At 42.8% G+C, this 13,271-nt stretch overlaps 1 protein-coding gene across 2 annotated transcripts in view; it reads right to left on the reverse strand.

The window, feature by feature from the left end:
• The window catches only part of LOC134340609 (solute carrier family 15 member 1-like), a 168,597-nt gene that overhangs the window by 150,954 nt on the left and 4,372 nt on the right, over positions 1-13,271 (reverse strand). For both annotated transcript variants that reach the window (XM_063038048.1, XM_063038049.1), the window contains 2 exons: positions 9,059-9,210; positions 94-217 (listed from right to left, as the gene is read on the reverse strand). In XM_063038048.1, the coding sequence (XP_062894118.1) occupies positions 94-217; positions 9,059-9,201 (267 nt within the window). In that variant the 5' untranslated portion in view covers positions 9,202-9,210. The remainder of the gene's footprint in view (positions 1-93; positions 218-9,058; positions 9,211-13,271) is intronic.

A 13,271-nucleotide genomic window follows, 5' to 3' on the forward strand; every position in this document is an offset into this window, starting at 1 on the left:
CATGATCATGCTTTGCAGATTTCTAAGGATGAACAGAAGATACCATTGACCCCACACTTGAGAATCTCCTTACTCTGAGTATTGAATACTGACCTTGGATAACTCCACCTCAACACTGCTCTTTTCCTTCGTAGCATACGTATTCCAGGGTTGATTCCTTGCTCCCAACTTGTCTTGCAATTCCAAAGGCTTCAAATGCGAAGCTTGCACAATATCCCTGTGGAATACAAAGTAGTAAGACAGGATTTACTCACTGCCTTTCTTCACATTTCCATTTCTTCCAACTTCTAATTTTTCTATTGTGAACAAAATTGAAGATATTTTTACAGATGTGCCATAGAAGGCATCATATCTGGATACATTTCAGCTTGGTATGGCAACTGCTCTGCCCAAGACTGCAAGAATCTACAGAGAACCGTGGACACAGCAGATTACAGAAACCAGCCTCCCCTCCATGAACTTTGCCCACACTGCTCACGGCCTTGGTAAAGCAACCAACATAATTAAAGACCCCACCCACCCAGGACATTTTCTCTCTTCCCCATTTTCATCATGCAGATGACACAAAAGCCTGAAACCATGTACCACCCTACTGTTTTAAAGCTATTAAATGGTCCTCTAGTGTGATATGATGAACTACTGATCTCACAGTCCATCTCGTTATGGCCTTGAACCTTATTGTCTACCTGTAATGCACTTTCTCTGCAACTGTAACACTTTAATCTGCATTCTATTATTGTTTTCCCTCAATGTACCGTGATGGAATTATTTACATAGATGACATGCAAAATAAAGCTATACTTCAGTACAGATGACAATAATAAAACAATGTTAATAGGTTTTTAAAAAGGAAAGGTGGTCACAAAATAAAATAGGAATATAGGTAGAAAATCTCTAGTACTGCATTCAGTGCTCTAATAATTTCCGTGGTTCAGTATGTGTTGAATCTGTAGGACAGATCTATACCAATTAATTCAAACCAAGATCTAAACTAAGAACTGAGATCTGCACTAATCTGTAGTTAATTAACCAACCAGTGCAACTTTAGGGAACTCAGTCTGCGTTTCTGATTCACAGGAGATATGGATTATTGACAATTCCCAAAACCCTTACAGTATATGACATCAGTACGTTTCTGTGGTCCAGATTTTGAGGTCTGTCACCAGTCAAGTCCCAAGAGTACCAGATAAAACAGTTTCAACCTGTATTACCTTTCTCTTTGTATCCCATGCACTGTATTCAACACCATATTTAAAATGGATTATAAAGTTTTTAAAAATCAAGGGGATTCAATAAACAATTATTTCAAATTAACATACTAGAACCAGCTTCAGGTTGGTAGCAATGAGATTAGTATGGAGAGATTTTTCTGGCACAGGAGAGGCACAAAGAATTCTAATGTGAGGGTAGAATAAAACGTGTGTAGTTATGTATAATACCTGACATAACTAAGTACTGCATGGGCTTTTAAAAAAACTAAACAAAAGCTTCAACTTCTCAAAACCACTGGGTGACAGGCTTCAACCATCTGATGCCAGCGCCGTCTGCATCAAGGTTGTTCTGTAGAGCTGCACAAAGGAACCTTAGAATGAGAGTTTTCCAATTACTAGGTCAACACTTTCTTCAAAAGTAATTGCATGTTAATGATACACATTAATTAATTGGCAAATAGGCAGCAAGTCTAAGGAAAGAAGGGTTATTCCACAAGCTGTGAATCCCCAGAACACGCTGATTTATGCCAATCTGCTATTTATTTCACAAAAACAGCACTGTGCCTTTAGCTCACTGTTAGTTTTACAAACATGTTAGATTTGCATATTAATTTAAACTCATAACAGAAAGCAGAGCTTATGCATAATGGTGCAAGAACTCTTAATAATGTGATGTGAATAACTTTGCCCATGTGAACAAGTTAAACTGGCATCACATTACTGAAGTCTGAAAATTTCAGAAATCTTTAAGAAAAATTTCAAATTTTACATTTCTCTATTTTTATTGCCGTCAGTCCAACCTTCTGTTTTCTTTCTCTGTATTTGATCTGACTCCAGATTACCCTGTTCCCTTGTATTGTTTCCTGTCTTGGTTCTTCAGTCCTGTAGTTCTTGAGTTGCACATATTTTTGTCCTTCTTTACGTTAACAGCTTTACTGTTACCAGGTATGGTATATTTGAACTGAAACTGCATCAAAAGGTCTAACTAGATGTGGCATTAGAAGCCTCGGTGTAGCAAGACGTAGCCCACATTTAGTAGCTGGATTGTCCATTTTCAACTCCACATATAACACTCTCCAGTTCCCTATCACCACGACTGTTGCTCTGAAACAGTCTTGCTACTGAAGTTATGCTTTAATAGTGCTATCCTGAACCAGACCCCAGTCACTGCTAGTTGTGAAATGAACCAGTCCCTAAGCAATGAGATTGTTGCACTAGACTAGCTTCCTAGAAAGACTTAAATAAACACAGTTCAAAATTCAAAGTAAATTTATTATCAAAGTACATATATGTCACCATATACAACCCTGAATTTAATTTTCTTGTGAGCAATCACAGTAAATACAAAAAACAGAATCAATGAAAGACTGCACCCAACAACCAATGTGCAAAAAAAATTACCACACTGTAAATACAAAAAGAGGAAATAAATAAATAAGAGACACAAGATGAAGAGTCCTAGAAAGTGAGTCTATTGATTGTGGGAACAGCTCAATGACGGGGCAAGTGAAGTATCCCCTCTGGCGCAAGAGCCTGAATGTTGAGGGGTAATAACGATTCCTGAACCTGGTGGTGCAAGTCCTGAGGCTTTTGTACCTTCTCCCTGATGGCAGCAGTGAGAAGAGAGCTTGGCCTGAATGGTGAGGGTCATTGCTCATGGATGCTGCTTTCCTGCTACAGCACTCAACATAGATATGCTCAACAGTAGGGAGGGCTTTACTTGTAATGGACAGGGCTGTATTCTACTTTTTGAAGGATTTTCCATTCAAGGGCATTGGTGTTTCCATACCAGGCCATGAAGCAGCCAGTCAATATACTCTCCACCACATATCTATAGAGGTTTGCCAAAAATTTTAGCTCATATTCCGAATCTTTGCAAGTGTCTAAGAAAACAGAGGTGCTGCCGTGCTTCCTTCATAAAGGCACTTGCGTGCTGGACCCAGGACAGATCCTCTGAAGTGATGATGCCGAGGAATGTAAAGTTGCTGACCCTCTCCACCTCTGATACCCTAATGAGGACTGTTTCATGGACCTCCGGTTTCCTCCTCCTGTAGTCAATAACCAGCTCCTTGGTCTTGCTGACATTGGGTAAAAGGTTGGTCTTGTGGCACCACTCAGCCAGAGTGTGCTGAGACCGTTGATGCTGTAGGTGATATGTTGAAGATAATTAAGCAGATATTTCTTCAAACAAACCTGATTGAAGTCCCTGGCAATGATTTGAATAGCATTAAGGTAGACTGTTTCTTGTTTGCAAATCGCAGCACTCTACATCATGTGCTTGCTTAACATCAACCTTTGGCGGTATGTAAACTTGGATCAGGATCACGAAGGAGAACCTTCTTCACAAGCAGAACAGTCAACACTTAAACATCAGATGTTCCAGGTCGGGGATACAAGACTGCTACGTCCATGCACCAGAAAGAGTTTATCATGAAACACAGACCCCCACCTTTTGCCTTCTGAACTAGCAGTCTGATCCATCCAACTGTATGTCAAGATGCCCTCAGGTATTAACAATGTATACAGCATGTCCAGTTTGAGCTATGTCTCCATGAAATACAGAATGCAGTAATTCCTCATTTCCCTCCGATAAAGCAATCTTGTCCTTGGGTCCTCAATCAACTGTACATTTGCTGACAAGATACTAAGTAACATAGAAGCATAGAAAACCTACAGCACAATACAGGCCCTTCAGCCCACAATGCTCTGCTGAACATGTCCTTATCTTAGAAATTACCTAGGGTTACCTATAGCCTTCAATTTTTCTAAGCTCCATGTATCTATCCAGGAGTCTCTTAAAAGACCCTATCAGATCCACCTCCACCACCGTCACCGGCAGCCGATTCCAGGCACTCACCACTCTCTGCGTAAAAAACTTACCCCTGACATCTCCTCTGTACCTATTTCCAAGCACCTTCAAACTGTGCCCTCTCGTGCTAGCCATTTCAACCCTGGGGAAAAAGCCTCTGAATATCCACTCGCTCAATGCCTCTCATCATCTTGTACACCTCTATCACATCACCTCTCATCCAATGCCAGTCCAAGGAGAAAAGGTCAAGTTCACTCAACCTATTCTCATAAGGCATGCTCTCCAATCCAGACAACATCCTTGTAAATCTCCTCTGCACCCCCTCTATGCTTTCCACATCCTTCCTGTAGTAAGGCGACCAGAACTGAGCACAGTACTCCAAGTGGGGCTGACCAGGGTCCTATATAGCTGCAACATTATCTCTCGGCTCTTAAACTCAATCCCACGATTCAATCAGAATCAGAAGGCCGATGCACCATATGCCTTCTTAACCACAGAGTCAACCTGCGCAGCAGCCTTGAATGTCCTATGGACTCTGACCCCAAGATCCCTCTGATCCTCCACACTGCCAAGAGTCTTACCATTGATTCTGCCATCATATTTGACCTACCAAAATGAACCACCTCACACTTATCTGGGTTGAACTCCGTCTGCCACTTCTCAGCCCAGTTTTGCATCCTATCAATGTCCCGCTGTAACCTCTGACAGCCCTCTACACTATCCACAACACTTCCAACATTTGTGTCATCAGCAAATTTAGTAACCCATCCCTCCACTTCCTCATCCAGGTCATTTATAAAAATCACGAAGAGTAGGGATCCCAGAACAGATCCTTGAGGCACACCACTGGTCACCGACCTCCAAGCAGAATACGACTCGTCTACAACCACTCTTTGCCTTCTGTGGGCAAGCCAGTTCTGGATCCACTAAGCAATGTCCCCTTGGATCCCATGCCTCCTTACTTTCTCAATAAGTCTTGCATGGGGTACCTTATCAAATGCCTTGCTGAAATCCATATACACTACATCTACTGCTCTACTTTCATCAATGTGTTAAGTCACATCCTCAAAAAATTCAATCAGGCACATAAGGCACTACCTGCCTTTGACAAAGCCATGCTGTCTATTCCTAATCATATTATGCCTCTCCAGATGTTCATAAATTCTGCCTCTCAGGATCTTCTCCATCAACGTACCAACCACTGAAGTAAGACTCACTGGTCTATAATTTCCTGGGCTATCTTTACTCCCTTTCTTGAATAAGGAACAACATCTGCAACCCTCCAATCCTCCGGAACCTCTCCTATTCCCATTGATGATGCAAAGATCATCGCCAGAGACTCAGCAATCTCTTCCCTCGCCTCCCACAGGAGCCTGGTCCCAGTAACTTATCCAACTTGATGCTTTCCAAAAGCTCCAGCACATCCTCTTCCTTAATATCTACATGCTCAAGCTTTTCAGTCCGCTGTAAGTCATCCCAACAATCACCAAGATCCATTTCCGTAGTGAATGATGAAGCAAAGTATTCATTAGGTACCTCTGCTATCTCCTCCGGTTCCATACACACGTTTCCACTGTCACACTTGATTGGTCCTATTCTTTCACATCTTATCCTCTTGCTCTTCACATACTTGTAGAATGCCTTGGGGGTTTTCCTTAATCCTGTCCGCTAAGGCCTTCTCATGGCCCCTTCTGGTTCTCCTAATTTCATTCTTAAGCTCCTTCCTGCGAGCCTTATAATCATCTAGATCTCTATCATTACCTAGTTTGTTGAACCTTTCGTAAGCTTTTCTTTTCTTCTTGACTAGATTTACAACAGCTTTTGTACACCACGGTTCCTGTACCTTACCATCCTTTCCCTGTCTCATTGGAACATACCTATGCAGAACTCCAAGCAAATATCCCCTGAACATTTGCCACATTTCAGCCGTACATTTCCCTGAGAACATCTGTTTCCAATTTATGGTTCCAAGTTCCTGCCTGATGGCTTTATATTTTCCCTTACTCCAATTAAATGCTTTCCTAACTTGTCTGTTCCTATCCCTCTCCAATGCTATGGTAAAGCAAATAGAATTGTGATCACCATCTCCAAAATGCTCTCCCACTGAGAGATCTGACACCAGACACCAATACCAGATCAAGTACAGCCTCTCCTCTTGTAAGCTTATCTACATACTGTGTCAAGAAGCCTTCCTGAACACACCTAACAAATCCACCCCATCTAAACCTCTTGCTCTAAATTAAAACCTCCCACAACAACCCTGTTATTATTACACCTTTCCAGAATCTGTCTCCCTATCTGCTCCTTGATGTCCTTGTTTCTATTGGGTGGTCTATAAAAAACACCCAGTAGAGTTATTGACCCCTTCCTGTTCCTAACTTCCACCCACAGAGACTCCGTAGACAATCCCTCCATGACTTCGTCCTTTTCTGCAGTCGTGACACTATCTCCGATCAGCAGTGCCACTCCCCCATCTCTTTTGCCTCCCTCCCTGTCCTTTATGAAACATCTGAAGCCTAGCACTCAAAGTGACCATTCCCGCCCCTGAGCCATCCAAGTCTTTGTAATGGCCACAACATCATCGCCAGAGTAGAGGAACATCAAGTAGAGGAAGTTTCATTCCCCGGCATTTCAGTCTGGCTTGGAGTCCTCCCCTCCTTCCTTTCTTTCAGCTGTGGTGATGTACTTTTGGCCACTTAAAGGTGCCATACATACTTGAGAGTTAAGTCCACTGGGTCCTTTGGAAAATTGTACCTCTAACTTCTCTATCAAGACATCCAGAAGCACTTTTTAGCCAAATAAGTGTTTTTAAAAGTGCAGCTGCCATTGTAATGGAGAAAACAAAAAAGTTAATTTTAGCATGTAGAAAAGACCATAAGACATAGTAGCAGAATTAGGTCATTTGGCTCATCGAATCTACTCTGCCATTCAATCATAGCTGATTTATCTATCCTCTAACCCAACCTCTTTCCTTCTCCCCATAACATTTAATGCCCTTATTCATCAAGAAGCTACCAACCTCCACTTTAAATATACCCAATGACTTGGCCTCCACAGCCGTCTGTGGTAATGAATTCCACAGATTCACCATCCTCTGCGTAAAGATGTCCCTTCTCATCTTTGTTTTAAAGGTATGTCCTTGTATTCTGAGGCTGTGCCCTCTGGTCCTAGACCCTCCCACTATTGGAAACATTCTCTCCACATCCACTCTTTCAATATTCAGTAGATTTCAATGACATCCTCATTCATTCTTCTAAATTCCAGCAAGTACAAGCCCAGAGCCAAACAGTCCTCATACATTAACCCTTCCAGTCCTGGGGTGAAAAACAGGGAAGGTAGAGAGAGGGAATATTTGAGAGGGCAGAAGGAAGCAAATAATTTGTGTACAAAAACAGCAGTGTGTCAATGAGCAAATAATCCGCTACAGAAACATTTAAGTAGAAATAATTGTAATGCAGAGTACCAGTAATACACCTTGTTACTCTTTGAACCAATGCCATATGATCTTTTAATTCCAAGTGAAAGAGAAAGCTAATGTCTCTTCTGAAAGATTACATCACTAACAATACAGATTCCCTAGTACAGCCATGCAGCTTCAATTTGTTCAATTTTCACCCCCTTCCCAAGAAACAATTTGCATTTATCATCTAACTTAAACAGAAGTTCCAAATAACTTCCAAAAAATAAGTTCAGAAATTATTTTGCTGCATTTTATTGATATCAAACCCTAGCTAGCTGAACCAACCTCAATATGATCAGACTACCTGCGGCTGCATCTCATCAAATCTGCAAGAAAAATATCATTGGTCATTGGGCTCAAGTTCGGTTAGACCATCTCTTAAATAACGCACAAAGTAGATTGGGATGTGATCAGGTTGACTGCTACAAATCGCCTCAGAGTGTAGCCAACACAAAAATTAGCTCAATTTCTTGATCTGCCTGCAAAATATGCCAGAACTGTTATGTCCCAAATCAACTAGCCAAAGCAGAACAGAGTCTATGAACAGAAAATAAGACAGTGAATTTGTGAAATAAGAAAGACAGCATCAGAAATGATTAAGCATAATTAGCTGTTGTCTGGTAGATTTCTAATAAATGAATTTTCATGAAAATATGCGGCAAGTTAATGCAGACTAAGAAATGACTGTAAATCAGGGGTTCCCAATCTAGGCCCCACAGACCCCTTGCACAAAGATGGCATAAAAAAAGGTTGGGAACACCTGCTGCAAATAATTTCCAAAGTAATTTAAGAACTGCAATCTAGTTGTTTACGCTAAGTGCCAGCAATAGGGAACAAAAGCCAGGTCTTATTTTTTTCCTGAAGAAACTGATCAGTTCAATGTAAGATCTGATCTGATCTGATCTGATCTGGAATGGAATGTAAAAATACAGGAAATTTCACATCCTTTCACACAACCTAAGCCAGACAGGACCCAAATGATGTGTGGGTTGGGTATATATTTAAAAAATATAATAATCCTTGGCCTTAGATTGGCTGTGCTCAGATTAGATACTTTAACTGGACTTAATTTCATATCAGAAGTATCCAAACGCCACTTATTGAAAATCCCATAAATTCTGATTTTCACTAGTGAGATTCCCAAAAAGGCTTTAATGGGTATCCCTATGCAACACCTCATTCAGTTAATGTCAGCATGCATTCTTTCAGTGACATACCATCAGTTCTCATGACTGCTTGCATGAGCATGAGCCTAGCGGCAGTGACCTGGGCAGCAATGTACAAAAAAGTATACACCACAAGACAATCAGCAGGCTTCCAGTGACAAAGGAGTGTGAGTATTTAATCAACAGATGGTGCAATAATAACTGGAAGCCTACTCCCAGGAGGAAGAGTGGGCCGTCAGGGTCCAGACAGCCTGGTGAAGAACAGTACTTGTGGGAGACATGTTACCTGTACAAGGAATCAGAGGGGCACTGAATGCCCTTTACAAAAGGTAGTCATTTCCCAGTGTATTAGCACTCACAATATCTGACTGCAGATTTTGACAATAGTTTTCAACATTAACTTTATCGTTACCTAAATTCTTCATATGTTTCCACTTTCTGCTGAACTGCTTTAAGCTTGGCATTATTTTCTCGCTGGTTTTTTTCATCAATGGCCACAGCCATCTGCAACTCCTGTTCCATAGCCTGAAAATCAATGGTCTCACTTTCTTCCATTTCTACCTACTGGAAAACAGGAGGAGAATTACATGTTAAAATAGAGGTAGTGCATCACTTTAGAGCATTAAAGCTGTTGTTGATCACAGCAGAAAACTGTGCTAGTGCTGCAATTAATATCTATCATAAAATCTGGTAATGGCTCCAACTCGGGCGACAACCAATCCTCTGCAACATTGGACATCACTATTCCAAGCTGGATGAATGACCTACCGCACCATTTGGTAGAAAGCTATTGTGTGAAAACAGGTTCACAGGTTCGATGAATGGGAACAGAAGACACTCGCTACCTGTAAGTAAGTTAACTATTTATTTACATGACAAGACAGACACTAAACATTAAGTAAACCCTTCAAATTACAGCCAGTTACAAACACTTATCTAAAGTACACATTCAGGCTCCACTCCCACCGCAGCAAACCTTCACTGTTCCCACAACACCAGTTGCGACCCAGAATGTTAGCAAGCCCCTGAAGTAAAAGACCAGATGCTTTCAGCGTACTAGATTTATACCCTACCGGCATCATTACGTCATCAGCCAGTGCTGTGGCACCAAACTGCAGCCAAAGGAAGGAATCAGGATCAGGTTTAATAGCACTGGCATATGTCATGGATTATGTTGTCTTGCGACAGCAATACATAATGAAAACTATAAAAATGCAATAAGAAATATGTAAAAAATTAGTGCAAAAGAGCAAACAAGTAGTGAGGTTAAACGCAAACAACAGGAATTCTGCAGATGCTGGAAATTCAAGCAACATACATCAAAGTTGCTGGTGAACGCAGCAGGCCAGGCAGCATCTCTAGGAAGAGGTGCAGTCGACGTTTCAGGCCGAGACCCTTCGTCAGGACTAACTGAAGGAAGAGTGAGTAAGGGATTTGAAAGTTGGAGGGGGAGGGGGAAATCCAAAATGATAGGAGAAGACAGGAGGGGGAGGGATAGAGCCGAGAGCTGGACAGGTGATGGGCAAAAGGGGATACGAGAGGATCATGGGACAGGAGGTCCGGGAAGAAAGACGGGGGGGGGGGGTGACCCAGAAGATGGGCAAGAGGTATATTCAGAGGGACAGAGGGAGAAAAAGGAGAGTGAGAGAAAGAATGTGTGCATAAAAATGAGTAACAGATGGGGTACGAGGGGGAGGTGGGGCCTAGCGGAAGTTAGAGAAGTCGATGTTCATGCCATCAGGTTGGAGGCTACCCAGACAGAATATAAGGTGTTGTTCCTCCAACCTGAGTGTGGCTTCATCTTTACAGTAGAGGAGGCCGTGGATAGACATGTCAGAATGGGAATGGGATGTGGAATTAAAATGTGTGGCCACTGGGAGATCCTGCTTTCTCTGGCGGACAGAGCGTAGATGTTCAGCAAAGCGGTCTCCCAGTCTGCGTCGGGTCTCGCCAATATATAAAAGGCCACATCGGGAGCACCGGATGCAGTATATCACCCCAGCCGACTCACAGGTGAAGTGTCGCCTCACCTGGAAGGACTGTTTGGGGCCCTGAATGGTGGTAAGGGAGGAAGTGTAAGGGCATGTGTAGCACTTGTTCCGTTTACACGGATAAGTGCCAGGAGGGAGATCAGTGGGGAGGGATGGGGGGGACGAATGGACAAGGGAGTTGTGTAGGGAGCGATCCCTGCGGAATGCAGAGGGGGGGGGAGGGAAAGATATGCTTAGTGGTGGGATCCCGTTGGAGGTGGCGGAAGTTACGGAGAATTACGGAGAAGTAGTGAGGTAGTAGTCATGGGTTCAGAAATCAGATGGCAGAGGGGAAGAAGCTGCTCCTGAATTGTTGAGTGTGTGCCTTCAGACTCCCGTATCTTCTTGATGGTAGCAATGAGAAGAGGCATGTCCTGGGTGATGGGGGTACTTAATGATGGACGACACCTTCTTGAGGCACCGCCTTTTGAAGGTGTCCTCAATGCTGGGGCAGCTTCTGCCCATGACAGAGCCAGATGAGTTTACAATTTTCTGCAGCTTTTTCCAATCATGCAAATTTTCCCACCATACCAGACAGTGATGAATGCTCTCCACAGTACATATGTAGAAATTTGCAAAAGCCTTTGGTGACATACCAAGTCTCCTCAAAGCCCTAGTGAAATATAGCAGTGTCCTGCCTTCTTTTCGATGTGAGTGCAAATGGGCGAGAGTCACTGAGGTAGCTCACCCTGCTCTTAGGCCTCAAGACCATAAGATATAGGCTATTTGGTCCATCGAGCCTGCTCCGCCATTTCATCATGGCCAATCCAATTTTCCTCACAGCCCCAATTTCCTGGCTTCTCCCTGTATCCCTTCACACCCTGACCAATTAAGAATCTATCAACCTCTGCTTACCTCTTCTTGGGTATTGGTATGATTGTCACTCTTATGAAGCAGATGGGAACCTCCAACTGCAGCAATGCAAGATTGAAGGCAACTTGGAACACTCCTGCCAACTGGCTGGCACAGATTTTTAGTGCCCCATCAAGTATACACACCATCCGAGCCTGACGCCTTGTGAGAGTTTACCCTTTTGAAAGATACTCTGACATTGGCCTCTGAGCCAGAGATCACAGGGTCACCAGATACTACAGGGATTCACACAGATGTAATATTCTCCCTTTCAAAGTGTGCATAAAAGACGTGAGCTCATCTGAGAGTGAAGCATCACAGCCATTCTGATTATAGGTTATGGTTGTAGGAACTTCAGGGTGTATTTTGTATACATTTCTCTGATAGTAAATGAATCTATTGAACTAATGGCCTGCAAACCCTGACAGAGCTGGCATACATCTGATTCAGTCTCTAACTTCAATTGGGATTGTTTTCTTACTCTTAAAATAGCTTTCTGTAGGCTGCAGCTGAACTCTTTGTATAGGTCTAGATCACCGATCTTGAATGCCACACATCTATCCCTCAGCAGACTACAAACCTCCTGGTTCATCCACGCTTTTTGTTCAGGGATGCCCGCTATGTTCTCGAAGGTACACACTCATCCACACAGATCTTGATGAAGTTGGTGACAACTGTGGTGTATTCCATAGAAACCATAGCACAGAAACAGGCCTTTTGGCCCTCCTTGGCTGTGCCGAACCATTTTCTGCCTAGTCCCACTGACCTGCACACGGACCATATCCCTCCATATGCCTCCCATCCATGTATCTGTCCAATTTATTCTTAAATGTTAAAAAAGAACCCGCATTTACCAGCTCGTCTGGCAGCTCATTCCATACTCCCACCACTCTCTGTGTGAAGAAGCCCCCCCTAATGTTCCCTTTAAACTTTTCCCCCCTCACCCTAACCCATGTCCTCTTTTTTTTTTCCTCCCCTTGCCTCAGTGGAAAAAGCCTGCTTGCATTCACTCTATCTATACCCATCATAATTTTATATACCTCTTATCAAATCTCCCCTCATTCTTCTATGCTCCAGGGAATAAAGTCCCAACCTATTCAACCTTTCTCTGTAACCGAGTTTCTCAAGTCCCGGCAACATCCTTGTAAACCTTCTCTGCACTCTTTCAACCTTATTTATATCCTTCCTGTAATTTGGTGACCACAACTGAACACAATACTCCAGATTCGGCCTCACCAATGTCTTATACAACCTCATCATAACATTCCAGCTCTTATACTCAATACTTTGATTAATAAAGGCCAATGTACCAAAAGCTCTCTTTACGACCCTATCTGCCTGTGACGCCACTTTTAGGGAATTTTGTATCTGTATTCCCAGATCCCTCTGTTCCACTGCACTCCTCAGTGCCTTACCATTAACCCTGTATGTTCTACCTTGGTTTGTCCTTCCAACGTGCAATACCTCACACTTGTCAGTATTAAACTCCATCTGCCATTTTTTAGCCCATTTTTCCAGCTGGTCCAAGTCCCTCTGCAGGCTCTGAAAACCTTCCTCACTGTCTACACCTCCAATCTTTGTATCATCAGCAAACTTGCTGATCCAATTTACCACATTATCATCCAGATCATTGATATAGATGACAAATAACAATGGACCCAGCATTGATCCCTGTGGCACACCACTAGTCACAGGCCTCCACTCGGAGAAGCAATTCTCTACCACCACTCTCTGGCTTCTTCC

The sequence above is a fragment of the Mobula hypostoma genome, chromosome X1, assembly GCF_963921235.1.
Source record: "Mobula hypostoma chromosome X1, sMobHyp1.1, whole genome shotgun sequence".
In the NCBI taxonomy this organism is placed as follows: Eukaryota; Metazoa; Chordata; class Chondrichthyes; order Myliobatiformes; family Myliobatidae; genus Mobula; species Mobula hypostoma.